The sequence below is a fragment of the Balaenoptera acutorostrata genome, chromosome 12 (assembly GCF_949987535.1).
Source record: "Balaenoptera acutorostrata chromosome 12, mBalAcu1.1, whole genome shotgun sequence".
NCBI lineage: Eukaryota > Metazoa > Chordata > Mammalia > Artiodactyla > Balaenopteridae > Balaenoptera > Balaenoptera acutorostrata.
This window is the reverse complement of record NC_080075.1, coordinates 84,095,246-84,121,850: the sequence shown is the minus strand read 5'-3', so window position 1 is coordinate 84,121,850 and position 26,605 is coordinate 84,095,246. Positions and strand designations below refer to the sequence as shown.

Genomic DNA, 26,605 nt, shown 5'->3' with positions numbered 1-26,605 from the left:
CCAGACGCGCAGGCTCAGTAATTGTGGCTCACGGGCCTAGTTGCTCCGCGGCATGTGGGATCCTCCCAGACCAGGGTTCGAACCCATGTCCCCTGCATTGGCAGGCAGATTCTCAACCACTGTGCCACCAGGGAAGCCCTCTCTTCTTTTTTAATATAGGTGTTTATTACTATAAACCACCCCTCATTTCCCTTGATATATGACAAGAAATAAAAGTGAGGTTATAAAAACAATGAATAGTAAAGAATTAAAATTTATCATTATTATGGGAGAATGATCATAGCAATTAGTTCATCTTAAGAAATTCCTTGACCTAAAGTTTTAAGGTTACTTGCAGTATATCTGATTTTAAGATGTTTAAAATGTGTTCAAAAGTATTACACTTCTTTAAGATGGAGGAAGCCCTAGGAATAAATGTAGCAAGATTAAATACCAATGAAGAAAGCACATCTCAGTAAAATTAGGTCTTTTTTAAAAATATAATTTCCATTAAAAGTCATTTTCATTTGTTTATGTTTCAATAATTGTATATATTTTATTTGTTTTAAAGCATCAATAAATATTAAAAGCAAGCTGATGTTTACAGTTAACTCATCTATACAAGTGTTAACTGTCCTGAAAATTCCTGAAGGGAATCTGAGTTAACACACTTGTCTTAAATATGTCATCCTCTTAAAACAGTTGATTAATAATTTAAGATATATGGTATTTTCACTCAAAGTTGCCCATGTAAAATTTGTTAGTTAAATGCAGTATTGTTAGGGAACACTTTTTTTTTCCCATAATTATGATAACCCATAAAATAATTTAGGAGAGAGAGGCAGACTCATGGGGTGATGAATTAAGACATCATACATATGACACTGAAACTAATTGTCAACCTGCTACTAAAACATTAGACCAAATAATCACCAGTCTGACCACTGGGAAGAGTCTTCACTCTTCACTTGGACTATCATTTACATTCCTCCAGTGACAAGATGTTCACCATTCCCACCTTTGGTCAACTCTGAAGGTCAAGAGTTTCCCCCTTTAGATTTTTAATCTCCATTTTTTCCTTTCATGAAGTGGGAATAATACTAATCTTGACTACTCCACTGACTTATTTTGAGGCTGAATTTAGGCAATAACTAAAAGTCCACTGAAATTTGTATGAAAGGACACAAATTTGAGGAAGGATTGACTGTTTCAAGTAAATTCAATACTACCATGCGCTTGTCTTACTGCTCAAACCCCTCAGTTATTTTATTACTAACCTGTGTGTGTTAGGTTACAGAAATGTAGCCTGGATTAGTCTTTCTGACTAACTCCTGATTTGAGATCAAACAAGGAAGGAAATGTTACTCAGGAAAGCAATATGATTGCATGGACAGGAAAAATCGGGGAAACTTGCTCTCCTGTTTGTGTCACTGGCCTCGTTTATTTCAGAGCTGTGATATAAGACATTTAAAGCACTTGATCAATTTATTCCTTGATCAGTTTTAAACGTTCTGCAGTGTAAACAAAGAACCTCTGAAGGGACTGAGCAACCCTAGTGACAGGAGCCGAAGAAGCAGTGCAGGTTGTTCCCTTTCCCCTCCCCCTTCCCTTCTCCGGTTGACTTCTTGGGTGCCCTCACTCCACAGTCCCGATCCCACCATGTCCCAGAAACAAGAGGAGGAGAGCCCTGTGGAGGAGACCAGTAAGGAGAAGCAGGACACACAGGAGAAAGAAGGTACGCTCCCTGAGAGAGCCGAGGAGGCAAAGCTAAAGGCCAGATACCCAAGCCTAGGACAAAAGCTTGGAGGCTCCGACTTCCTCATGAAGAGACTCCAGAAAGGGCAAAAGTACTTTGACTCAGGAGACTACAGCATGCCCAAAGCCAAGATGAAGAATAAGCAGCTACCAAGTACAGCACCAGACAAGATCCTGGTGACTGGTGACCACATCCCCACCCCACAGGATCTGCCCCAGCGAAAGTCCTCTCTCATCACCAGCAAGCTCGCGAGGTAACTGGGGCCCCCTTCTGCTTCCCTTCCTCACCCACCGGACTTTTATATATCATAGGCAGGGATGGAATGGGCCCCTAGTTATACCTTCTCAGCTTGCGAGCCAGAAATGACTGTGATTCTCCTGGGGGCTGCTGAGAAGGTAATGTGGGCTGAAGAGAGGCTCTGAGTTCATTTCTTTGGATAAATTGAGATTTTCACACCCTCGTGTAGCCCAGGTAGGGGCTCAGAAATGGGACACTAGGATTGGATAATGCTGCAAACTCTCTTTTTCTTTTGTACAAGAAACTGGGGAGATGTGATTTCTCCTTTTGGAAGAGAATATCCCCAAATTGGTTAGGCTAGGCCTTGGGAATAATATGACAGGTTTAACATCCCAAGGCTAACCTGACATGGTTGGGAAAGGTAGATTGAATGAGATCTGTTTTCTGTGCTTTAAGTGTTTTGTCCCTTGGGCTGCTACTGCTTCATGTTTCCATTATGACCGGTTTAGAGAAGTCTCAAAAAGAAAAACTGATTTGCTTGCCTAAAACTATAGTGCCCACTTAACCTCCTTTACTCAGTCAGTGTCTTTTACAGTTTGTCCTGGCTCTTAAATAATGTAAAGATTGGAGGATATAATTCACACAAAATGGGCACCTTCTCTCTCTCTTCCAGCATGTTGCTTTTTGAAAGTATCATGGGATAGTGGAAAGTATCATGGGATAGGAGTCAAGATATCTGGGTTCTAGTTACACTCAGTCTAGGCAGAACTGACGTGTAACCTTGGTCAAGTCATTTAACCTCTCCAGATTTCTATTTCCTCATCTGTAAAACAGAGTTGAATATAGATGAGATTGATTCTGATTCTAAAATCCTGAAAAAAAACTGTGCTGTTCATTGTAAAGCCAAAAATGAGGAAGGCCCATAGGTGAGCCTACACAGGGGAACTATTTGAAGACTACATGGGGAGAGAAGTTGAGGTTTGGGGGTTATAAATTCAGGCAAGAGGGGCTCATAAGAGTCAAGAAAAAAAATTCTAAGCTAGCTGTGAAAGCTCTTGCCTCTGCCCTCACCTGCTTTCCTACAATCTGGGCCCTTGCTGCTAAAAAGCTGTGCTGACAGCCAAGCTGTGGGCCTGGAGAAACAGGCTCAGTCATGCACATGTGGAGTCCCACATTTCAGATGTTATCAGCTGCCAGGTGTATTGTTAGGGAGACGAGAAGAAAAGGGATGAACTGAGCGAGCCTCCGGGGCTTAGTGCTACAGCAGTGCTGGAGCAGGAGGTTCTCGGGAGATGAATCACCTTGGAGGAAGCTGGGGAAGGTGGTCAGGGAGAAAGAGAAGGAACACTGAGAAATCTCTGCCTTCCTAGAGCTCAGTAACCCAGCTCCTGTGCTCCGAGAAGTAGCAGCGCTGATCGTGAAGCACGTGGAGGAAAGGGGCTGCCGGCGGCCAGCATCATCGATCTAGTTATCAGTAGCTTGGCCTGAATGTTACTGAATGCAGCCTGCTAGTTAAGATAGAGAGGGCAGGGTGAGAACTAGCTAGCCGTTCAAGAGAGGAAGATTCCATAATCCTCTCTTGCCCTCTCAGCTCACCAGTTCTGATATGCCACACATCTGGCCCAATGAGAACAACTGATGAACTTGCTGATGCACGTGTAGGGGGTCGGGGGTGTCTCTACTTCTTTCCTGACCAGCCATTCACTTTTCAGGCCATCATTCCAATTGGATAGGAGAAAGTTGGCGAGGAGGGAATGGGGAAAGCAGAATCCCGTGATTCCCTGGCCCCCAAACTCCTTGCCTGTCACCTGTAATTGTTTATAATTTTTGTGTTTCTTGCTCCATTTCCTCATGCTGTCTTCCTTAGTCGAAAATCCATGTGGGAAGGGGAAAATGCTGAACATCCTTGTATAGTTTCCTCAACTGTCCCAGACACGTTGTGCACAGATATGTCATGTTATTATATATGTAAATATATATATAATTTTTTATGTTTTCATCTCCGATCTTCTCCAATTTTGTACTCTTTTCTTTTCTGTCTGAGCTGCCTTCTCTATCGGTCAGTATGACTCCTCAAGACCGAGGCCACAGCGAGTCCGGTTTTTAGGAAGGAATCGAAGAAATAGGGAAATCAGAAAAACTGTTGGTCTCTTTCTCCACCTGGTCATCTTCAAGGCTGAGAAAACAAAGAAGCAAGCTACAGTCTCTCTATGCCACCTGTTTCCACAGCGTGAAGTACATAGTTTCCATGGCAAAGAAGGGTCATTTCAAAATCCAAATCCAAAGTGCTTTGATTAAACCTAGATTATTATTATCAAAACAACATGTGTGTTGCCCAGCCCTGACCTCCATGCAGTTACCGCCCCATCGCTGTGCGCCCCCGTCCGTCTCCGCTGCTGCCGGTGGCTCTGGCCCTGCCTCTGAAACCAAGCCTGCCTGAGCCAGGCAGCTTACACCCGTGAAAACCACCAGTTATTTTGATCTTGTCTAAATAATTTCTTTTTCTGTTTTTGTGTTCATGGGTTTCTCCAAAATGACAGAGAACATTTTGTTTTGAAGATAGGAAAAGACTGAAATTCTCTCTCTTTTTTTTTTTTTTTAAACAACTCGCTGGATAAGATTGAGACAGGGGCCAGGGAGCCCTAACGATTGTTACATGTGGAAGAGTGATGGGGTCGAGACTGGGGTGGAACTTAGGGTTCTTTCCCTTACTCCTTGACAGTGTTTTCTTTTTCTTCTGTGTTGGTCCGCAGCGGCCAACTTGAATGATGCTTCCCGGGGCTCTGCCAGATCCTGAGACGCTGCCCCCCCGGGTCCTGTGCTGGCTCCTGGCCCTCCCTGCGTTTGCAGCCCGGGGTCCGGAGGTGGCTTGGGTGTGGACTGGAGAGGCAGAAGCCCCTGCCCTTGTTGGGAGACGTCTCAGTGAAATCCTGGGGGCGGGGGTGGGGATGGGAGGGTGAGAGGGTGGAGTGGGAGATTTGGGGGAACATGAATTAGGGCTTGGAGCTGATAAAAACATTCTTGACTATCCTCCTTCTTAACCACGTGGCTGGTGTGGGGTGGGTGTGAGGAGGAGGACGTAAAGTGGACTAAAGATGAGAGGCTCTGATTCAGCTCTGTAGAAGAATGCCTTGTTTGCTTGGATGTGGCTGGGGACCTGGTGTCAGATAAAGGAACCTGTCCGTCTAAATATGAAAGGTGCAGACAGCTCCTCTGCAGAGCAAGCAGAGAACTCAATGTTAATTGTTCATAAAAAAAAAAAAAAAAAAGAATCTCTGAGGGGACAGTCTATTAGGATGTTTGCCTAGTCACCTCCTGCTTCATGCCCACATCCTCCTAACCGGTTGTTTCCTCCAAAGAGTAAGTCCCTGCTCATGTATGGACAAAAATCTCCTTATTTTTCACCTGAAATTTGCCATGGAGACACTTAGTTCACCTTGCATAATCCCACTTTCCTTATTACTTCTTTCTAGCAGTCTTCTCATTAGGACGGTAATCCCACAGCAGGGGGTACAGTCTCAAGACCTGGGTGTGTGTATGTTTTGGGGGTGGGGAGATGGGGCTTCAGGACAGGATTTAGAAGTTTAATGCCCAGGAATCTTGGTTGTAATTTTTACAAGCTATTTATTTTTTACTGTTATGTAAAGAGGACATAATATAAAACTTACAGAATTGTTGAGCCATGTTACATAAGGCACGTCGTGCAGAACACATGGAGCTGTCTTGGGAATAGGACTTCCATTTTGTAATTGAACGGTTCTTAATTGTTGAGTGGAGTAGTACGGAGCTTAAAACAGCCTCTCTCTTTTCTCTTTTCTCTCCATCTATTGATTCTGGTGTTTTCTGGGGTGAAAGAAGGTATATCTAACTCCTCTTTGTTTTATGACGCTTTTGAAGCTTTGTGGAGAGCCCTTTGTCAGTTTCCTCTGTTTCTGATCAGCCAAGGACAAAGGAAAAGGAGGTAAAGGAAGGGCAGAGTGGTCATGTCACCCTCTCTTGGAAATTGGCCCATGTTTCTCAACTGACTTTCTTTTGATTGAGAGTCTTATAATGATATTTGGGGATGGACTCCAGGATGCAGAGTGATGATTATTTGTCACTGATAATTAAGTAATTATCATTTTGCCTGAATGGAGAAGAACCCAAACATTTGCTGGACACATCAGGAGAAGGCAGTGAGCGGGGCGGCCATCCTTCTGAAGGCAACTTCTCCACAGCCATGTTATAACAGTAGCTCCTGTGTGGGTTCTCATGGACACTTTAAAAAATCTCCAAAGCCTTTGAAAATGTACTTTCCCCCATTTTAGACCAGTGTAAGTTACTTATTTTTTGGTGGTATCATAAAGGACAAACTCCATACTTTTTATTTCTGAGCCAGATGGGTACATTCAATTTTTTTTTTTTTCTATATGAGGCAGCAAAATTATTCTCCAAGTGGCAAGATTATTATGCTATTTGTTCATATTCATCATGTTGGGATTTCCTTTCTTGCTTTCAGTGTAATTATTTTGGTCTGCATTTATGGATGCTGAGGAAATGCACAATAGATATGGACTCTTGCAAGCATTTTAAAAATGCCGATTTCTCTAAAATTCTTACATTCAAGGAAGCGTGTCTCATTCTCCCTTCCTTTTATTGTTTAAGAATAAGGACAGCATTTCTACTCACTGCAGTGTTAGCAGGAGATCTTCTAGCAGCAACTGCTTCTTAAATTATTAATAGCCTCACAACAAATGTGCTGTTGCTGTGGTGGGTACATATCAATTTGTACCAGGGTAGGACGTTTTCTCAGGCATGAATAAAAAACCAGTTCAGGATGCAGGATGTGTATAATGATATCAGGACTTAGTATAACAGACTCACCAGCATCCTGGTGATGTGGAAGGAGCACTGAGATGGGAGTCTTGGGTTGGACAATCAAGTCTGCCATTAATATGTGGTGTGAGCTTGGACAAGCTGCTTGATATCTCTTAGCCTCAGTCTTGGCATTTGTAAACTAAGGAGATACTGTTGGTGCCCTGGTCAAATCCCCTCACATGCATTTTACCATTCTGGATACCAATTCCCTCACCTCCTGAATGCTTTGCTTCTACTGGCAGGGGCCTGCAATTTTCTATAGAGGACCACCTTTGGCTCATGGTGCCTCTTGCTTCATCCTTACAAAAGTGCCAGGAGTTTATATGTTCCCCACTAGGTCTCCTCTAACCTATCCAGTGACAGGCTTATCTAGTAGTATGAAAGCCCAGCTGCCTTGCCTTCAGGGTGAATACATTCTGAAGGTGTAATATCTTCCAGGGCTTCCTATGCTATTGCTGGGACTATACCTGAAATCTCAACCTTGCTTGATGTCTCCCCTCCCTGCTCTTCTCTCACCTCCTTACTTGTTTCCCCAGAGAATAGTTTCTTAAAAACCACTTGCACCTAAACACTCATCTCAGGATCTGCTTGTTCAGAACCCTGCCAACCTCATTGAACCAACTGTTCAAAGTTAAATAAATATTTAATTAGCACAGTCTTCTTGTTCTTTTAATATTTTGATAGTGCTTTAACAGTTGCCTAAGTTCTTATAATGAGACTATAGAGTTCTTCAGTCTACATACCTGTGTTAGTGGGGGTGGGTATAATTGGCCCCTTGAGGTCCAGATTCAAGTGAAAAAATGTTACTCTTTCACTTCTTAGTATTTACATGTTTCATCATAGCAATAGCTTGTAGTGAAAAGGAATTACTATTGCGTTTTATAGAAGAGAAATTTGAAACTCAGAAAGGACACATTGTTAAGTGAAATCATGCAGTAGTTGTCCTTCTGTGATTGGCTTATTTCACTTAGCATAAGGTTCCCAAGGTTCATCTATGTTGTTGCATATGGCAGGATTTCCTTCTTCTTTATGGCTGAGTAATATTCCATTATATCTATCTATCTTTATCTATCTATAGATATAGATATGCCACATTTTCTTGAGGTATCTAAAATAGTCAGAATTACAGAAGCAGAAAATAGAAGGGTGGTAGCCACGGTCAGGGCAGAGAGAGAAATGGGAAATTGCCATCATTTGATGGGTATAAAGTTTCAGCTATGCAAGAAGAATAAATTCTAGAGATCTACTGTACAACATTGTGTTTTCAGCTAACAATACTGTGCTGTACACTTTAAAAAATGTTAAGAGAGTAGGTCTCATATTATCTCTTGTTACCACAATTTAAAAAAAAGAAAACAAGGGACACATCACTTGTCTATATGTCTACAGAACTTGGTTGCACCATTGGAGCTCACGTGTCCCAGCTCTGAACTCAGTCCTCTCCACTGCAAACTAGTCTGTAGGTAAATGTTGTCCTTGAAACCTTGATTTCCTGGTCCACCCCCCCCCCCACCATCTGCTTGGCATTGTTTCCACTAAAACCTCAATTTCATGTTTAATTCTGAGAAACGTTTCAAATGATGACTAAGATATTAGCTGTTAGGGACTCAGGGAGCATCGATAATTTAAAAGGGTGCTTTAAATATTTAAGATTTAATATTCAAAGGAATCAAAACTGGAATGATACTGGACAAGATTGTTTCTCAAGTTCTAAAATCATACCGTATATGTAATGGAAAGAACATGGGAACCATATTTTTGCCTATCTTCATGTTAGAATTGAGATTCACTCATCTTTAGAAGGAAACCATTTGGCATTTTCTTTTACAACAAAACTGTTATGATTTTGTTTGTTCTCCTTATAATTTGGTTACTGAACATCAAATTTTCTGAAAAAAAAAACTGACACTCTGAAGAAGCCAGTTTACAAAGTAAAGAAATTTTCATATGAGAAGAGTGGGAGAGAGTCAGTTAAGGTTCAAAGAAACCTTTATTTTAACTCTCACAGCAGGAGTAAAGCACTCAAGGGGTTTAGGTTCCAGGAAGGAAACATGCAGTCTTCTCAGACTGAAAAGAAGAAAAGTCAAACTTAGAGTCACTCAGAGGTTTCAAATAGGTAATTAGCACCTTTCTTCTTTGTAACTGACAACTAAGTGACTTCCTAATCAGCCCAGATGTTAGGAAAAAGATAAAAGTTTTAAAGCACTGGCTCGACTCTTAAGAGTGTGAAGATTACCTGGGAAGCTGGTTTCTAAGGCAGATTTTTTTTTTTTTTTTTAAAGCCCAAACTCCCCAATGGGTTTCAGGGGAGCATTTTTTTTTTAAATTAATTTTTATTTATGGCTGTGTTGGGTCTTCGTTTCTGTGCGAGGGCTTTCTCTAGTTGCGGCAAGTGGGGGCCACTCTTCATCGCGGTGCGCGGGCCTCTCACTATCGCGGCCTCTCTTGTTGCGGAGCACAGGCTCCAGACGCGCAGGCTCAGTAGTTGTGGCTCACGGGCCCAGTTGCCCCGCGGCATGTGGGATCTTCCCAGACCAGGGCTCGAACCCGTGTCCCCTGCATTGGCAGACAGATTCTCAACCACTGCGCCACCAGGGAAGCCCTAAGGCAGATTTTGAGCCCAGTGTCTGTAAGTTCTGTTTTCTCTTGTTGGGCGTAGAGCTCAGGAATCTCCATGTGTAACATGCAGGGAGACTGTTTCCATGTTCCTCACATCTAGAAACAGAGCAGATGACATATTATTTTAATATAGGCAAGTATTCCAGTAAGGACTCTTTACAGCAGAATCCTATTGTTACCAATGCTGTTGCCCCAGAATCGTACCCCTGCTCCTCCCTGGAATAGAAAATAATTACTCTTACCTAAGTTTCAGGAAGGAGCTGCAAAGAGAAAAAAATGAATGAGAACCAACTAGGCCCAAGATGGCAGAAGATTTGACTTCCAGAGGACCTTGAGCCTCATTATACACTCACTGTAATACATTAGCTAAATGACACACCCACCAGCCCCTTGACAGTTGACAGTTGCTATGACAACAACCAGAAAAGCCCATACAAGGACTGAAAAGGAGAGATGCAACATTTCCGGGTCCAAACCACACCCCTGTTCTCAGATACCTCATGAATATTCCTCCTACTCTTTCCAACTCCCTCCCTTTTACCTCGACCCTCCCTCGTATAGATTTGGTGGCTCTGCTAGGATTGGGTTGAGAAGTTGATTTGCGAATTAGGTTCCTGCTTCTCCTTTGGCCATTGAATAAAACTTGTGCAGTTCCAGTTTCAGTATCGGTTTTGTTATTGGCTGCACGAATGTATAACTGAATCACTTTACTGTACAGCAGAAATTAACACCACATTGTAAATCAACTATATATCAATAATAATAAAAAAAAGAACCTCCCTGGCTGAGACAGGGGGTCTCGCCTGGCTAGGACATTGCCACGGGTCCTGTTGACCAATTCAATAACAATATGATGTTTGTATTGTTATTTTTCCCTCTCAATATCTTGTAATAACTTATATGTTTGCCAAGGAAAACAGATGTGACAGGAAACTAAAGTGCCTGTGGCGAGAGGACTTTACTGTTTTCTGAGAAGCAGTTGAAATAAATGAAGATACATAGAGAAGAAAATAATTCTGAACAAATGCTAACTGCCATCAAATATGATATTTAAATGAACTCCTATTCAGTTTTCTTTTTTCTTCTGTGTAGCTTCAAGAAAAAAATTGAAGATCAATGAGTAGAAGTAATGACTCTTCAGAGACATGGATTTCTAATAGAGTTGTCTCAGCTGAATTGCCTCAAATAAAGTGAGTTCCAGATTCCTGGGAGATTTGCAAACATTGAATAACCAACCAACTGGCTAGATGAAATGGTACAAGGCCCACTGGTAATTCGTGTTCCCTCACTGCCCATGTGTCCTTCCAGACAGCAAGACAGTGGACATTTCCCCAACAGAAGAATAGCGCCCATTCACATCCACACATATACCTACTGCATAGAATTGCTTCTCTTTTTCTCTCTATAATTGCATCTTTTGCTAAATTTATTGAGGGATCATAATTTCCAGAAATGCAACAAGGTCAGATGTAAAAAGTAGTTATATGGTGGTGCAATAAAAATTAACTAATAATGAAGTACTGCCACTTACACCCATCAAAATGGAAACATTTACAGCAACTACAATATTTATTTTTGTTGTGAGTATAGTGAAAATAGTACTCTAACACCTGCTGGTGTAAATACATATTGTCACATCTTTTTTTATTAAGCTATCTTAAAGATGCTATTGAAACCTAAAATGCATATACTCTTTGATCCAGCAATACTGTATTCCTTGAAAGGTGTCTTATAGAAACCAAAAGACCAGTAAGCAAAGATCTATGTACCAAGGACTTTCTTGCATTTTTATGCATGTAGAAATGTATAAGGAAAAATGTCCATCAATGAAGAATTGGTTATACAAATTGTGGTGTGTTAACACCAGGAAATAAAGACATTAGAAAGAATGGGTTAGAATTATTTCTGTTAGGACTTCCCTGGTGGTGCAGTGGTTAAGAATCCACCTGCCAATGCAGGGGACACGGGTTCGAGCCCTGGTCCAGGAAGATCCCACATGCCGCGGAGCAACTAAGCCCGTGCTCCACAACTACTGAGCCTGCGCTCTAGAGCCGGTGAGCCACAACTACTAAGCCCGTGCACCACAACTACTGAAGAGCCCATGCTCTGCAACAAGAGAAGCCACTGCAATGAGAAGCCTGCATACAGCAATGAAGAGTAGCCCCCTCTCGCCGCAACTAGAGAAAGCCCGCATGCAGCAACGAAGACCCAACGCAGCCAAAAAATAAATACAATTTTTTAAAAAAAGAAAGGGAGCATTAATTTTAAAAAAAAGAATTATGTCTGTTTACTGGAAGGAATGTTTACTAGATATTGAGAAAAGCAAGATGAAGAAAAATGTGCATAACATAAATTTAGGTTTATATATTTGTGTGTATATACATATAAGTATATAGTGTAATATATATATTATATATATATATAATGTGTGTGTATATTGTGTGCCTTGGTATATCTAGGTGTGGAGACAAGAATGGAAGATATAGATATTAACATGTTTTACCTAAAAGGGCACTGGTGTGGATGGAGAGGGAGAGGAAAGAGGAAGGAAGGAAGGCAAAATAATGAAAGTGAAAAAGTGAAAAAATGCAAGACTGCATTAAGTAAATAGTATATATAATATGGTTCCACATTTGTATAGTACATAAAATATATATGTGTAAAAAATGCACAGCATCTTTTTCTGAGAGATGGGGGAAATACTATATGCATATTTTATTAGCCATGTTTTAAAATCTAAATGATGAATAACATTTTGAGGAAAAAGTCAGCAAATAACAGAGCCAGATTCAGCTCAATGGTATATTTGCTTGTTTATTTTTCTACACTCTTTCTCATTCCAGCTCTGATTTAATGCAATTTGCAATGAAAAGTATAGCATAATCTGAAAAATAATTGAGGAAATTACAGGATGGGGAATTTAAATGCATTTTTTACAATTATTTTTTATAAGCAATAACAAAAACCTCACTTTGGGTGTCTGACAAGGCACTCGTGACTGAAGGGTTTATGCGTCCAAGCAGAACATCGTCAGTATTTTATTGAGTTGGGTCTCTTGATGAATTGACCTCATTTATCTCTATGACAGAGTAAAGAGATTTTTTTTCACTTGGACAAACATTAAGGCATTGTTGGGTATTGTCAAACTCAATAAATCAATGGTAATTCCGGGGGGAAAAATTATTTATTTTAATTGAACCCTAGCATAGGACTTAACAGAAAAAGATCTCCAGGATAAGAGCTTAATTGCGTCAACCTTTCCATCTTGTTTTGTTTAATTTAACACTTCAGTGAACTTCCCAATAGGAACATACTGCCTTAGACATTTCTAACTCCTTTTAGGTCATTTACAGTTTTCACTAAATACCACAAATGAAGGAGTTCAATGTGGGTCAGGATATATTACTTCTGAAACCATGGATATGGATCTGATACTTCACTTATCACTAAATCGATCAAATAAGTAATAATTGTTTCCCCAGAGCTGTTAAACACAAGGACAGTTTTTTAGCGGCTCTACCTATACTGATATGTCTTTTAGCCTAAAAACTTCAGACAGAAATGAATGATCTCCTATGGCAGTGAGAGTGTGTACCTTCACCTGTCAATTCCACCCGCTTTCCAATTATTGCACCAGGCCTGCAAGCTCTCCCTCAGAAAAGGACCTGACTGGCTTTCACCCTAACCCCTTCCTGCAGAAGTTTTAACTCAGCTGTAGAAATCCTCTCAATGTGAAACATGTCATGGAGTCTTCCAGTGCCAGATGTAGATTTCAACAACACAATTCCTCAGATTTAGATAGAGAACATTTAACTAGAGGAAAAAAAACTTAAGTCTTTTCAGTAGGAGGCTAGTAATGTGTCCCAGGTTGAGGAAAATAGGTCAAATATTGATTAAAACCCCAAATATTGTTTTTCCTTGTAACTTTAATGCATCCTTCCTTCCTTCTTTCCTTCCTTCCTCCCTCATTCCCTCCCTCCCTTCCTTTCTTCCCTTCTGACATTCAACAAGCATACGTGCCAGGTACTAAGCTGGTTACTGAATATACTAGTTTTCTATTTCTGCTGTAACAAATTGCCGCCAACTTAGCGGCTTAAAACAGCAATTTTTTTTTTTTTACTTTTACAGTTATAGAATTCAGGAATCCAGACTGAGTCATAAACAGCTAAGTCAAGGTGTCAGTAGGGCTGTGCTCCCTTGGGAGGCTCCAGGGGAGAATCCATTTCCCGTTGCTCCTTCCAACGTCTGATGACTGCTGACATTCCTGGGCTTGTGGCCATGTCACTCCAATCTCTGCTCCTCTTGTCACATTGCTTTTTGCTCTTCTGTGTCAATTTTCCCTCTGCCTCTCATAAGGACATTTGAGATTGCATTTAGGGCCCACCCTAATAATTCAGAATAATATTCCAATCTCAAGATCCTTAACTTAATTTCATCCACAAAGTCCCTTTTGCCATAGAAGGTAATTTTTGTAGGTTTTAGGAATTAGGATCTGATTATGTTTGAGGACCAATATTCGGCCTACCATACTGGAGACACATGAAATACAAACCATGTACCTGCCCTCAAAAAAGCCCACATGAAAACCATGTAAAGAGATTACCTAAATCTTCGAAAGTTTAATGTTAGACACAAACTCTGAGAGCATAATATTTTCCTGCTAGGAAATGATTAGGAATTAATGGCTTCCCAATTATTAAATTCAGTTTCAGTCTGAATAGGGATCAATGCCAACTTGAGTATATGAATCAAAAATTAAAACTCAGTGCAGACGGAGATGTCCTTTCATGTCTGTGGTGGGCTGAATAATGAACCCTGAAGATATCCAGGTCCCAGTTCATGCAGCCCATGTTTGATACTTTATATGGTAATGGGGTCTTTGCAGCTGTAATTCAACAAAGGATTTTGAAATGGGAAGATTATCCTGGATTATCTGAGTGGGCCCTATATGTAATGTAACTGTCCTTATAAGAGGGAGGCAGAGGGAGTTGTGAAAACAGATGAGAAGGCAAAGGGATGATGGAGAAAGAGAAAGATTTGTGATGCTGAGCTGCTGCCTCTGAAAACGGAGGAGGGGGGTTCATAAGCCAAGGAGTGCGAGGAAGACAGTTCTAGAAGCCGGACAAGGCCAGGAAAGGGGTTCTTTCCTGGAGACTGTGGAGGGCGTAGAGCCCTGTGCACACCTTTCCTTTATCCCACTGAAACCGATTTTGGTCTCCTGACATCCAGAACTGGAAGCGAATACATGTCTGGTGTTTTAAGCCACCAAATTTTTGTTAATTTATTAAAGCAGCCACAGGAAACCAATACAGTGTTTATAGGCTCTGAACGTTTTCTGCAACTCGGTGTAGCAGAAAGAGCCTGTTCTGAGAGACTGGAGACAGAATCCCAGAGCAGCCAGTTACTAACTAGGGACCGCAGGCAACTGCATGCTTCCGAAGCCCAGGTCCTCTGTCTACACTGTAACCCATGACTCTCCTTTATGTTTTAATGTTATCTACCTAAAAATCTATATTTAACCTCCTCCACATAATAAATTTCCAAATATCAAATTAGGACAGTAACATTGATACAATGCACATATTCCTGGGTCAGGTTCTGGATTAGAAAGAGGACATGAGACAATCTGTTCAGACTAGAGGAGATCATCTCATTATTGTCCTTTTTCTGGATCATAATCCAATTCAGGAACATACTTTGCATTTACTTGTCATGTCTCATTAGCCTCTTTTAATCCAGCACAATTCCTCTGTATTTCTTTGTTTTTTTATCGTTTGGCACTTTGAAACAGTACCGCCCGTTGTTTTGTGCTGTATCCCTCAGATCGGGTTGGTCTGATGTTTCCTCAGGATTGCATTTAGGTTATGCGATTTTTGGCAGGAATCCCACAGAAGCAATGCTGTGTCCTTCTCAGCGCACCCTATCAGAATGCACATGTTGTCAGTTTATCTTGTTTAGGGATTTGGGGTGAACAGTGTATGGGAATTCCTCCCAATATCATACATCTAAATGAAAAAATTCAAAGTTAAAAAAAATCCCTACTCTTCAGCATAGGATATCAATTAGTGAATTGGTGTAGTTTTAAATGTCTAGTGTATCATGTAAAAAGCTGAAAGAGTCAATGCCCCTTGAAAATGGCCTACCGATCAGCATCGTAAAATCTTGGATACAGAAACAGTGGAGGTGTTTCAGGAGCAGAACTTCATGGGTAAGAGTCAGGGATCCAGCAGATCAGACCTGCTGATTTGATCTCTGCCATTTAGTGGCCCTCTGATCCTTGGCAATACATAATAATAATAATGAAAATTAGTCAATTTATTGAGAATTACTGTGTTCTAGGTGTTGTTTTGAGAGATGCACAATTATTCCACTTAATTGTTGCAACAACATATAAATTTTATATTATTATTATTCCCACTTTTAGATGAGAGAACTGTAGCCTACAGAGGTTAAGTCACTTCCTCAATACCCAACAGCTAGGAAGTATTAAAGCCAAATTCAGACTTATTCTGCATCCAGGTCCTATGCTTATTACCACTTTATTACACTTCGCTAAGATTGCTAACCACAGTTTTCTTATCTGCAAAATAGAGATGATAATCACACCTGTGGTATAGTTATCTATGATTTAATAAAAGGAGGCATTTGAATTTATGCCTCATGGTAGGCATATATAAAAGTTAGTTTTATTATCCCATACTGATTATTGTACCTTGACTTTACTGGTGGGGGAAAATGAGGCTCAGAGAATTTAAGGAATTGCCCAGACTAACACCATGAGGAAATACACGTAAACCACTGTCTCATCCATGCTTCTTTCCATCATGCATGACCTCTTCTGGAAAGTGATTATTATACTAAAAACCAGGGGGCAGATTTTATCATAATGATGTAGTATACCCATTGGTATAAATTAAAGACAAAATTTCCTTGTAAACTCATTAGTGATCACTTAGCAGCCATTTACTAAAGAGGCAATAGTAGCTCTTTGGTTCCAGGAGCGGATTCAGAGCACTTATTGGTAGTCTTGCTGCTGGAAGAGAAACGTGCCTTGTCGATCCCTCACCAACCGCCCCACTCTCCAGGGAGCTCTGACTCAGCGCCCCCTCTTAAGAACGTGGCAAGAGTCACTCCCCATATTCTGGTGAGAGACTAGTCATAGTCTCAGATCTAGAAGTAATTTGTGCCCTTACACAAGCCACGTACATTCTCTGGGCCTCACTTGCCTTAATAACAAAAAGAGGAAGTTGGAAGAACTTTCTAGAGAAAGTCTAATATCCCTCACAGGTTAATAATTTTAGATATTCTGAAATGCTTGATTATTAATTTTCCCATTAGTTTGACTTTTTGAGAAGGTATTATAGATATCAATCAACTAATAATTAATCTTGTGCTTGCTACAGTGTTAATACATGAAATACATATTCATGTATTTCATAAATTAGCGTTTTGGATGGAAAGTCTGGGGTTTTTAAACATGCTTTTCTTGTGCTCTCTTGTCATTTGGCTGATTTTTTATTGCATTATGCACACTCGGGCTTTATCTGTCTACTTGTTAAAAAATCCAAGTTATCTGCAATGTCTCAAATGACCTTGCATTAACCTTGTTTACCATAAAGTGAAAGTATGTCCATAGAAACTCTCTGTGCTTTTAACACACTTGTTAACTTTCCCCAATATTATCAGAGGGCACAAGAAGTTCACATCAGTGTTCAGTAAAGCACTGTTTTTTATTTTGATTGTTTTTATCTGGGTAAGTAAAGACCTCAGGAAGAATACATTAGCTGTGAATTTCCACCATATGCCACACTTTTTAACAAGATGAAAAAAAATCCAGCATGGAGCTGAGTAATGAGACTATGTGACTTGCTCTTATCCCAATGAGTATGTTTCCAGTAGTATTAGCTTGAAATCAAGGCCAAAGTAATACTTCCAAGATTTCAAATACACTGAACTATTAATGACATTTTAATACAATTGTCCTATTGTTATATTCTGCAACAGATTAGCTTGGTAAATAGTCCAAACAACTCCTCTTTAGTATGTATTTAAACCTGAATTTTATTCTAAGAAATTTTCTTGTTGAAAAGCTAAACTGAGATAAATTTTCTTTCATACATTAAACTTCTTGTTTTTATTTTTTAATTTAAGCATTTTTCCTGTGCAATATTATATTATTGGGTGGGCCAAAAGGTTTGTTCGTTTTTTTCCGTAAGATGGCTCCAGTAGCACTTAGTTGTCTTTAACTTCGTTCGAAACAATTTTGTTAGAGTATATGTGACAGCTGTTATATCAGTGTGCATTTAAAAGACTTATCAAAACTGGTGAATTTTTGTGTAGCCATTTTAATATTGAAGATGGAAGAAAAAAGCAACATTTTCGGCATATTATGCTTTACTACTTTAAGAAAGGTAAAAACGCAACTGAAACGCACAAAAACTTTGTGCAGTATACGGAGGAGATGCTGTGACTGATCGAACATGTCAAAAGTGGTTTGCAAAATTTGGTGCTGGAAATTTCTTGCTGGACAATGCTCCACAGTCGGGTAGATCATTTGAAGTTGATAACAATCAAATCAAAACAATAATTGAGAACAATCAACGTTATACCACACGGGGGATAGCCGACATACTCAAAATATCCAAATCAAGCATTGAAAATCATTTGCACCAGCTTGGTTATGTGAATTGCTTTGATGTTTGGGTTCCACAAAAGTTAAGTGAAAAAAACCTTCTTGACCATATTTCTGCATGTGATTCTCTACTGAAACATAATGAAAACGTTCCATTTTTAAACAAATTGTGACAGGTGATAAAAAGTGGACACTGTACAACAATGTGACAGAAGAGATCGTGGGACAAGCAAAATGAACCACCACCAACCACACCAAAGGCTTGTCTTCATCCAAAGAAGGTGATGTTGTGTATATGGTGGGATTGGAAGGGAGTCCTCTATTATGAGCTCCTTCCAGAAAACCAAATGATTAATTCCAACAAGTACTGCTCCCAATTAGACCAACCGAAAGTGGCACTAATTCTGGAAAAGTGTCCAGAATTAGTCAACAGAAAACACGTAATCTTCCGTCAGGATAACGCAAGACCACATGTTTCTTTGATGACGAGGCAAAAACTGTTACAGCTTGGCTGGGAAGTTCTGATTCATCTGCTGTATTCACCAGACATTGCACCTTGGGATTTCCATTGATTTCAGTCTTTACAAAATTCTCTTAATGGAAAAAATTTCAATACCCTGGAAGACTGTAAAAGGTACCTTGAACAGTTCTTTGCTGAAAAAGATAAAAAGTTTTGGGAGAATGCAATTGTGAAGTTGCCTGATAAATGGCAGAAGGTAGTGGAACAAAAGGGTGAATACGTTGTTCAATAAAGTTCTTGATGAAAATAAAAAAATGTGTCTTTTATTTTTACTTAAAAAACCGAAGGCACTTTTTCACCCACCAAATAGTTGCAGGTGCACAACATAGTGATTCAATATTTATGTACATTATGAATTGATTACCATGATAAGTCTAACAACAATCTGTCACCATATAAAGCTATTGCAATATTATTGATTATATTCCCTAATCCGTACTGTACATCCCTGTGACTTATTTATTTTGTAACTCTTATCTCTTAATACTCTTTACCTATTTTGCTTATCCCCACACCCCACTCTCTTCTGGCAGTCAGCAGCTTTTTGTCCACATCTATGAGTCTGTTCATGTTTTGTTTGTTCATTTGTTTTGTTTTTCAGATTCCACATGTAAGAGGAATCATATGGTATTTGTCTTTCTCTGTATGACTTATTTCATTTAGCATAATACCCTATAGGTACATCCGTGTTGCTGCAAATGGCAAGATTTTGTTAATTTTTGTGGCTGAGTATTATCCTATTGTATATGTATAAAAGTGTGTGTGTGTGTGTATGTAAATAATGCTGGAATGAACATAAGGGTGCATATATCTTTTCAGATTAGTGTTTTTGTTTCTTTCATATAAATACCCAGAAGTGGAATTGTTGGACTGTATGGGAGTCCCATTTTTAATATTTTGAGGAAACTTTATACTGTCTTCCATAGTGGCTGTACCAATTTACATTCTCAGCAACAGTGTACCAGGGTTCCCTTTTCTCCATATCCTGGCCAAAATTTGTTATTTCTTGACATTTTGATAATAAGCCATTCTGAAAGGTATGTTGTGATATCTCCTTGTAGTTTGATTTACATTTCCCTGATGATTAGTGATGTTGAGAAAGTTTTCACATGCCTAGTGCAATCTGTATGTCTTCTTTGGAAAAATGTCTATCCAAATCTTCTGCCCATTTTTTAATCCTTTTTTTTTTTGATATTGAGTTTTATAAGTTCTTTGTCTATTTTTTTAAATTAACCCCTTATCACATGTATCATTTGCAACTATCTTCTATTCAATAGGTGGGCTTTTTTGTTTTGTTAGTAGTTTCCTTCATTGTGCAAAAGCTTTCTATTTTGATGTAGTCCCATTTGTTTATTATGCTTTTGTTTCCCTTGCCTGTGAAGACGTATCCAAAAACACATTGCTAAGATGATGTCAAAGAGAATACTGCCTATGTTTTCTTCTAGAAGTGTTAGGGTTTCATATCTTACATTCAAGTCTTTAATATCTTTTGAGTTTATTTTTGTATACGATATAAGAAAATAGTCCAGCCTGATTGTTTTGCGTAAAGCTGTCCAGTTTTCCCAAAACCAGTTATTGAAAATGCTGTATTTCCCTATTGTATATTGCCCCTTTGTCTTAGATTAATTGACCATATAAGGGTGAATTCACTTCTGGGCTGTCTATTCTGAACTATTGACCTATGTGTCTGTTTTGGTGCCAGTTTCATACTGTTTTGATATCTGTAGCTTTGTAGTATAGTTTGAAGTCAGTGAGCATAATGCCTTCAGCATTCTTTTTCTTTCTCAAGATTGTTTTGGCTATTTGCAGTCTTTTGTGTTTTCATATACATTTTAGGAGTCTTTGTTCTAGTTCTGTGAAAAATGTCATAGGTATTTTGATAGGGATTACATTGAATCTGTAGATTGCCTTGGGTTGTATAGCTGTTTTTTGTTGTTGTTGTTGTTGTTTTGCCACCTTTAACTTTTAATTATTTTTTTCTTATTTCACATCTTTATTGGAGCATAATTGCTTTACATTGTTGTGTTAGTTTTTGCTTTATTACAAAGTGAATCAGATATATGTATACATATATCCCCATATCCCCTCCCTCTTGCATCTCCCTCCCACTCTCCATATCCCACCCCTCTAGGTGGTCGCAAAGCACCGAGCAGATCTCCCTGTGTTATGTGGCTGCTTCCCACTAGCTATCTATTTTACATTTGGTAGTGTATATATGTCAATGCTACTCTCTCACTTCGTCCCAGCTTACCCTTCCCCCTCCCCGTGTCCTCAAGTCCATTCTCTACATCTCCATCTTTATTCCTGTCCTGCCCCTAGGTTCTTCAGAACCAATTTTTTTTTTTTTTTTTAGATTCCATATATATGTGTTAGCATATGGTATTTGTTTTTCTCTTTCTGACTTACTTCACTCTCTATAACAGACTCTAGGTCCATCCACCTCACTACAAATAACTCAATTTCGTTTCTTTTTATGGCTGAGTAATATTCCATTATATATATGTGCCACATCTTTATCCATTCATTTGTCGATGGACATGTAGGTTGCTTCCATGTCCTGGCTATTGTAAATAGTGCTGCAATGAACATTTTGGTACATGACACTTTTTGAATTATAGTTTTCTCAGGGTATATGTGAGATAGTGGGATTGCTGGGTCATATGGTAGTTCCATTTTTAGTTTTTTCAGGAAGCTCCATACTGTTCTCAACAGTGGCTGTAGCAATTTACATTCCCACCAACAGTGCAAGAGGGTTCCCTTTTCTCCAAATCCTCTCCAGCATTTCCTGTTTGTAGGTTTTTTGATGATGGCCATTCTGACAGGTATGAGGTGATACCTCATTGTAGGTTTCATTTGCATTTCTCTAATGATTAGTGATGTTGAGCCTCCATTCATGTGTTTGATGGCAATCTGTATATCTTCTTTGGAGAAATGTCTATTTAGATCTTCTGCCCATTTTGGGATTGGGTTGTTTGTTTTTTTTGATATTGAGCTGCATGAGCTGCTTGTATATTTTGGAGATTAATCCTTTGTCAGTTGCTTCATTTGCAAATATTTTCTCCCATTCTGAGGGCTATCTTTTCATCTTGTTTATGGTTTCCTTTGCTGTGCAAAAGCTTTTAAGTTTCATTAGGTCACATTTGTTTATTTTTGTTTTCATCTCTATGAGGTGGGTCAAAAAGGATCTTTCTGTGGTTTATGTCATAGAGTGTTCTGCCTATGTTTTTCTTTAAGAGTTTTATAGTGTCTGGCCTTCCATTTAGGTCTTAATCTATTTTGATTTTATTTTTGTGTATAGTGTTAAGAAGTGTTGTAATTTCATTCTTTTACATTTAGCTGTCCAGTTTTCCCAGCACCACTTATTGAAGAGGCTATCTTTCATCCATTGTATAGTCTTGCCGTCTTTATGAAAGATAAGGTGACCATATATGCATGGGTTTATCTCTGGCCTTTCTATCCTGTTCCATTAATCTATATTTCTGTTTTTGTACCAGTACCATACTTTCTTGATTACTGTAGCTTTGTAGTATAGTCTGAAGTCATGGAACCTGATTACTCCAGTTCCATTTTTCTTTCACAAGATTGCTTTGGCTATTCGGCATCTTTTGTGTTTCCATACAAATTTTGAAATTTTTCATTCTAGTTCTGTAAAAAATGCCATTGGTAGTTTAATAGGGATTGCATTGAATCTGTAGATTGTGTTGGGTAGTATAGTCATTTTCACAATGTTGATTCTTCCAATCCAAGAACATGGTATATCTCTCCATCTGTTTGTATCCTCTTTAATTTCTTTCATGAGTGTCTTATAGTTTTCTGCATACAGGTCTTTTGTCTCCTTAGGTAGGTTTATTCCTAGGTATTTTATTCTTTTTGTTGCAATGGTAAATGGGAGGGTTTCCTTAATTTCTCTTTCAGAAGTGATTTCTGTACATTAATTTTGTACCCTGTTACTTTACCAAATTCATTGATTAGCTCTAGTAGTTTTTTGGTATCATCTTTAGGATTCTTTATGTATAGTATCATGTCATCTGCAAACAGTGACAGCTTTAGTTCTTCTTTTCCAATTTGGATTCCTTTTATTTCTTTTTCTTCTCTGATTGCTGTGGCTAAAACTTCCAGAACTATGTTGAATAATAGAGTGGACAACCTTGTCTTGTTCCAGATCTTAGAGGAAATGGTTTCAGTTTTTCACCATTGAGAACGATGTTGGCTGTGGGTTTGTTGTATATGGCCTTTATTATGTTGAGGTAAGTTCCCTCTCTGCCTACTTTCTGGAGGGTTTTTATCATAAATAGGTGTTGAATTTTGTCGAAAGCTTTCACTGCATCTATTGAGATGATCATATGGTTCTTATTCTTAAATTTGTTAATATGGTGTATCACATTGATTGATTCGCATATATTGAAGAACACTTGCATTCTTGGGATAAACCCCACTTGATCATGGTGTATGATCCTTTTAATGTGCTGTTGGATTCTGTTTGCTAGTGTTTAGTTGAGGGTTTTTGCATCTATGTTCATCAGTGATAGTGGCCTGTACTTTTCTTTTTTTGTGACATCTTTTTATGGTTTTGGTATCTGGGTGATGGTGGCCTCATAGAATGAGTTTGGGAGTGTTCCTCCCTCTGCTATATTTTGGAAGAGTTTGAGAAGGATAGCTGTTAGTTCTTCTCTAAATATTTGATAGAATTTGCCTGTGAAGCCATCTAGTCCTGGGCTTTTGTTCGTTGGAAGATATTTAATCACAGTTTCAATTTCACTGCTTGTGATTTGTCTGTTTATATTTTCTATTTCTTCCTGATCCAGTCTCAGAAGGTTGTGCTTTTCTAAGAATTTGTCCATTTTTTCCAGGTTGTCCATTGTATTAGCATATAGTTGCTTGTAGTAATCTCTTATGATCATTTGCATATCTGCAGTGTCAGTTGTCACTCCTCTTTTTCATTTCTGCTTCTGTTGATTTGAGTCTTCTCCCGTTTTTCTTGATGAGTCTGGTTAATGGTTTATCAATTTTGTTTATCTTCTCAAATAACCAGCTTTTAGTTTCATTGATCTTTGGTATTGTTTCCTTCATTTCTCTTTCATTTATTTCTGATCTGATCTTTATGATTCCTTTCCTTCTGCTAACTTTAGGGGTTTTTTTTTCTTCTTTCTCTAATTGTTTTAAGTGTAAGGCTAGGTTGTTTATTTGAGATGTTTCTTGTTTCTTGAGGTAGGATTGTATTGCTATAAACTTCCCTCTTAGAACTGCTTTTGCTGCATCCCAGGTTTTGGGTCATCGTGTTTTCATTGTCATTTGTTTCTAGGTATTTTTTTATTTCCTCTTTGATTTCTTCAATGACCTCTTGGTTATTTAGTAGTGTATTGTTTAGCCTCCATGTGTTTGTACTTTTTGCAGTTTCTTTGCAAAATTGATATCTAGTCTCACAGTGTTGTGGTTGGAAAAGATACTTGAAATTATTTCAGTTTTGTTAAATTTACCAAGGCTTGATTTGTGACCCAAGATATGATCTATCCTGGAGAATGTTCCATGAGCACTTGAGAAGAAAGTGTATTCTGTTGTTTTTGGATGGAATGTCCTATAAATATCAATTAAGTCCATCTTATTTAATATGTCATTTAAAGCTTGTGTTTCTTTATTTAGTTTCATTTTGGATGATCTGTCCACTGGTGAAAGCGGGGTGTTAAAGTCTCCTACTATGATTGTGTTACTGTTTTATGGCTGTTAGTATTTGCCTTATGTATTGAGGTCCTCCTGTGTTGGGTGCATAAATATTTATAATTGTTATATCTTCTTCTTGGATTGATCCCTTGATGATTATGTAGTGTCCTTCTTTGTCTCTTGTAATAGTCTTTGTTTTAAAGTCTATTTTGTCTGGTATGAGAATTGTTTCTCCAGCTTTCCTTTGATTTCCATTTGCATGGAATATCTTTTTCCATTCCTCACTTTCAGTCCGTATGTGTTCCTAGGTCTGAAGTGGGTCTCTTGTAGACAGCATATATACAGGTCTTGTGTTTGTATCCATTCAGCCAGTCTATGTCTTTTGCTTAGAGAACTTAATCCATTTACATTTACGGTAATTAACAATATGTATGTTCCTATTACCATTTTCTTAATTGTTTCAGGTTTGTTATTGTAGGTCTTTTCCTTCTCTTCTGTTTCCTGCCTAGAGAAATTCCTTTAACATTTGTTGTAAAGCTTGTTTGGTGGTGCTGAATTCTCTTAGCTTTGTTTGTCTCTAAAGGTTTTAATTTCTCTGTCAAATCTGAATGAGATACTTGCTGGGTAGAGTAATCTTGGTTGCAGGTTTTCCCCTTTCATCACTTTAAGTATGTCCTGCCACTCCCTTCTGGTCTGCAGAGTTTCTGCTGAAAGATCAGCTGTTAACCTTATAGGGATTCCCTTGTATGTTATTTGTTGTTTTTCCCTTGCTACTTTTAATATTTTTTCTTTGTATTTAATTTTTTGGTAGTTTGATTAATATGTGTCTGGCGTGTTTCTCCTTGGATTTATCCTGTATGGTACTCTCTGCACTTCCTGGACTTGACTGACTATTTCCTTTCCCATATTATACAAGTTTTATACAACTATAATCTCTTCAAATATTTTCTCAGTCCCTTTCTTTTTCTCTTCTACTTCTGGGACCCCTATAATTTGAATGTGGTGCATTTAATGTCCCAGATGTCTCTGAAACTGTCCTCAATTCTTTTCCTTCTTTTTTCTTTATTCTGCTCTGCGGTAGTTATTTCCACTATTTTATCTTCCAGGTCACTTATCCATTCTTCTGCATCAGTTATTCTGTTATTGATTCCTTCTAGAGAATTTTTAATTTCATTTATTCTGTTATTCACCATTGTTTGTTTGCTCTTTAGTTCTTCTAGGCCCTTGTTAAACGTTTCTTATATTTTCTCCATTCTTTTTCCAAGATTTTGGATCATCTTTATTATCATTACTCTGAATTCTTTTTCAGGTAGACCGACTATTTCCTCTTCATTTTTTTGGTCTGGTGGGTTTTTACCTTGCTCCTTCATCTGCTGCATATTTCTCTGTCTTCTCATTTTGTTGAACTTACTGTGTTTGGGATCTCCTTTCCTCAGGCTGTAGGTTCGTAGTCCTGTTGTTTGTGGTGTCTGCCCCCAGTGGGTGAGGTTGTTTCAGTGGCTTTTGTAGGCTTCCTGGTAGAGGGGACTGGTGCCTGTGTCTGGTGGGTGGGGCTGGATCTTGTCTTTCTGGTGGGCAAGGCTGCATCCAGTGGTGTGTTTTGGGGTGTCTGTGAACTTAGTATGATTTTAGGCAGCCTCTCTGCTAATGGGTGGGGTTGTGTTCCTGTCTTGCTAGTTGTTTGTCATGGGGCGTCCAGCACTGGGGCTTGCTGGCAGTTGATTAGAGCTGGGTCTTAGCATTGAGAAGGAGATATCTGGGAAATCTCTTGCCAATTGATATTACTTGGGGCCAGGAGGTCTCTGGTGGTCCAAAGTCCTGAACTTGGCTCTCTCACCTCCGAGGCTCAGGCCTGACACCAGGCTGGAGCACCGAGACCCTGTCAGCCACATGGCTCAGAAGAAAAGGGAGAAAAAAAGAAAGAAAAAAATATTTTAAAAAAATTATTAAAGTAAAAAAATAATAATAATAAAAAAGAATAGAGCAACTAAACCAATAAACAAATCCATCAGTGATAACAAGCACTAAAAACTATACTAAGATATACATAAAAATCAGAAACAAGTCAGTCATAGACAGCAAACCCCAAGTCTACAGTTGCTCCCAACGTACACTGCCTCAATTTTGGAATGACTTGTTGTCTTTTCAGGTATTCCACAGATGCAGGGTACATCAAGTTGATTGTGGGGATTTAATCCACTGCTCCTGAGGCTGCTGGGAGAAATTTCCCTTTCTCTTCTTTGTTCAGACAGCTCCTGGGGTTTAGCTTTGGTTTTGGCCCCACCTCTGCATGTAGGTCACCCTCAGGCATCTGTTCCCCACCCAGACAGGAGGCGGTTAAGGCAGC

The 26,605-nt window shown here is 39.0% G+C and overlaps 1 protein-coding gene across 1 annotated transcript; it reads left to right on the top strand.

Moving 5' to 3' along the window:
* Positions 1-1,638: 1,638 nt before the first annotated feature.
* On the top strand, positions 1,639-1,992 carry LOC102997773 (alpha-endosulfine-like). Its single transcript, XM_057557907.1, has one exon. It carries the CDS (start codon positions 1,639-1,641, stop codon positions 1,990-1,992), a length of 354 nt encoding a protein of 117 aa, XP_057413890.1.
* The last annotated feature ends 24,613 nt before the right edge of the window (positions 1,993-26,605 follow it).

What these genes read in the sequence shown, in the direction of transcription:
- LOC102997773 (XM_057557907.1), top strand. Translation starts at nt 1,639, where the DNA reads ATGTCCCAGAAACAAGAGGAGGAGAGCCCTGTGGAGGAGACCAGTAAG.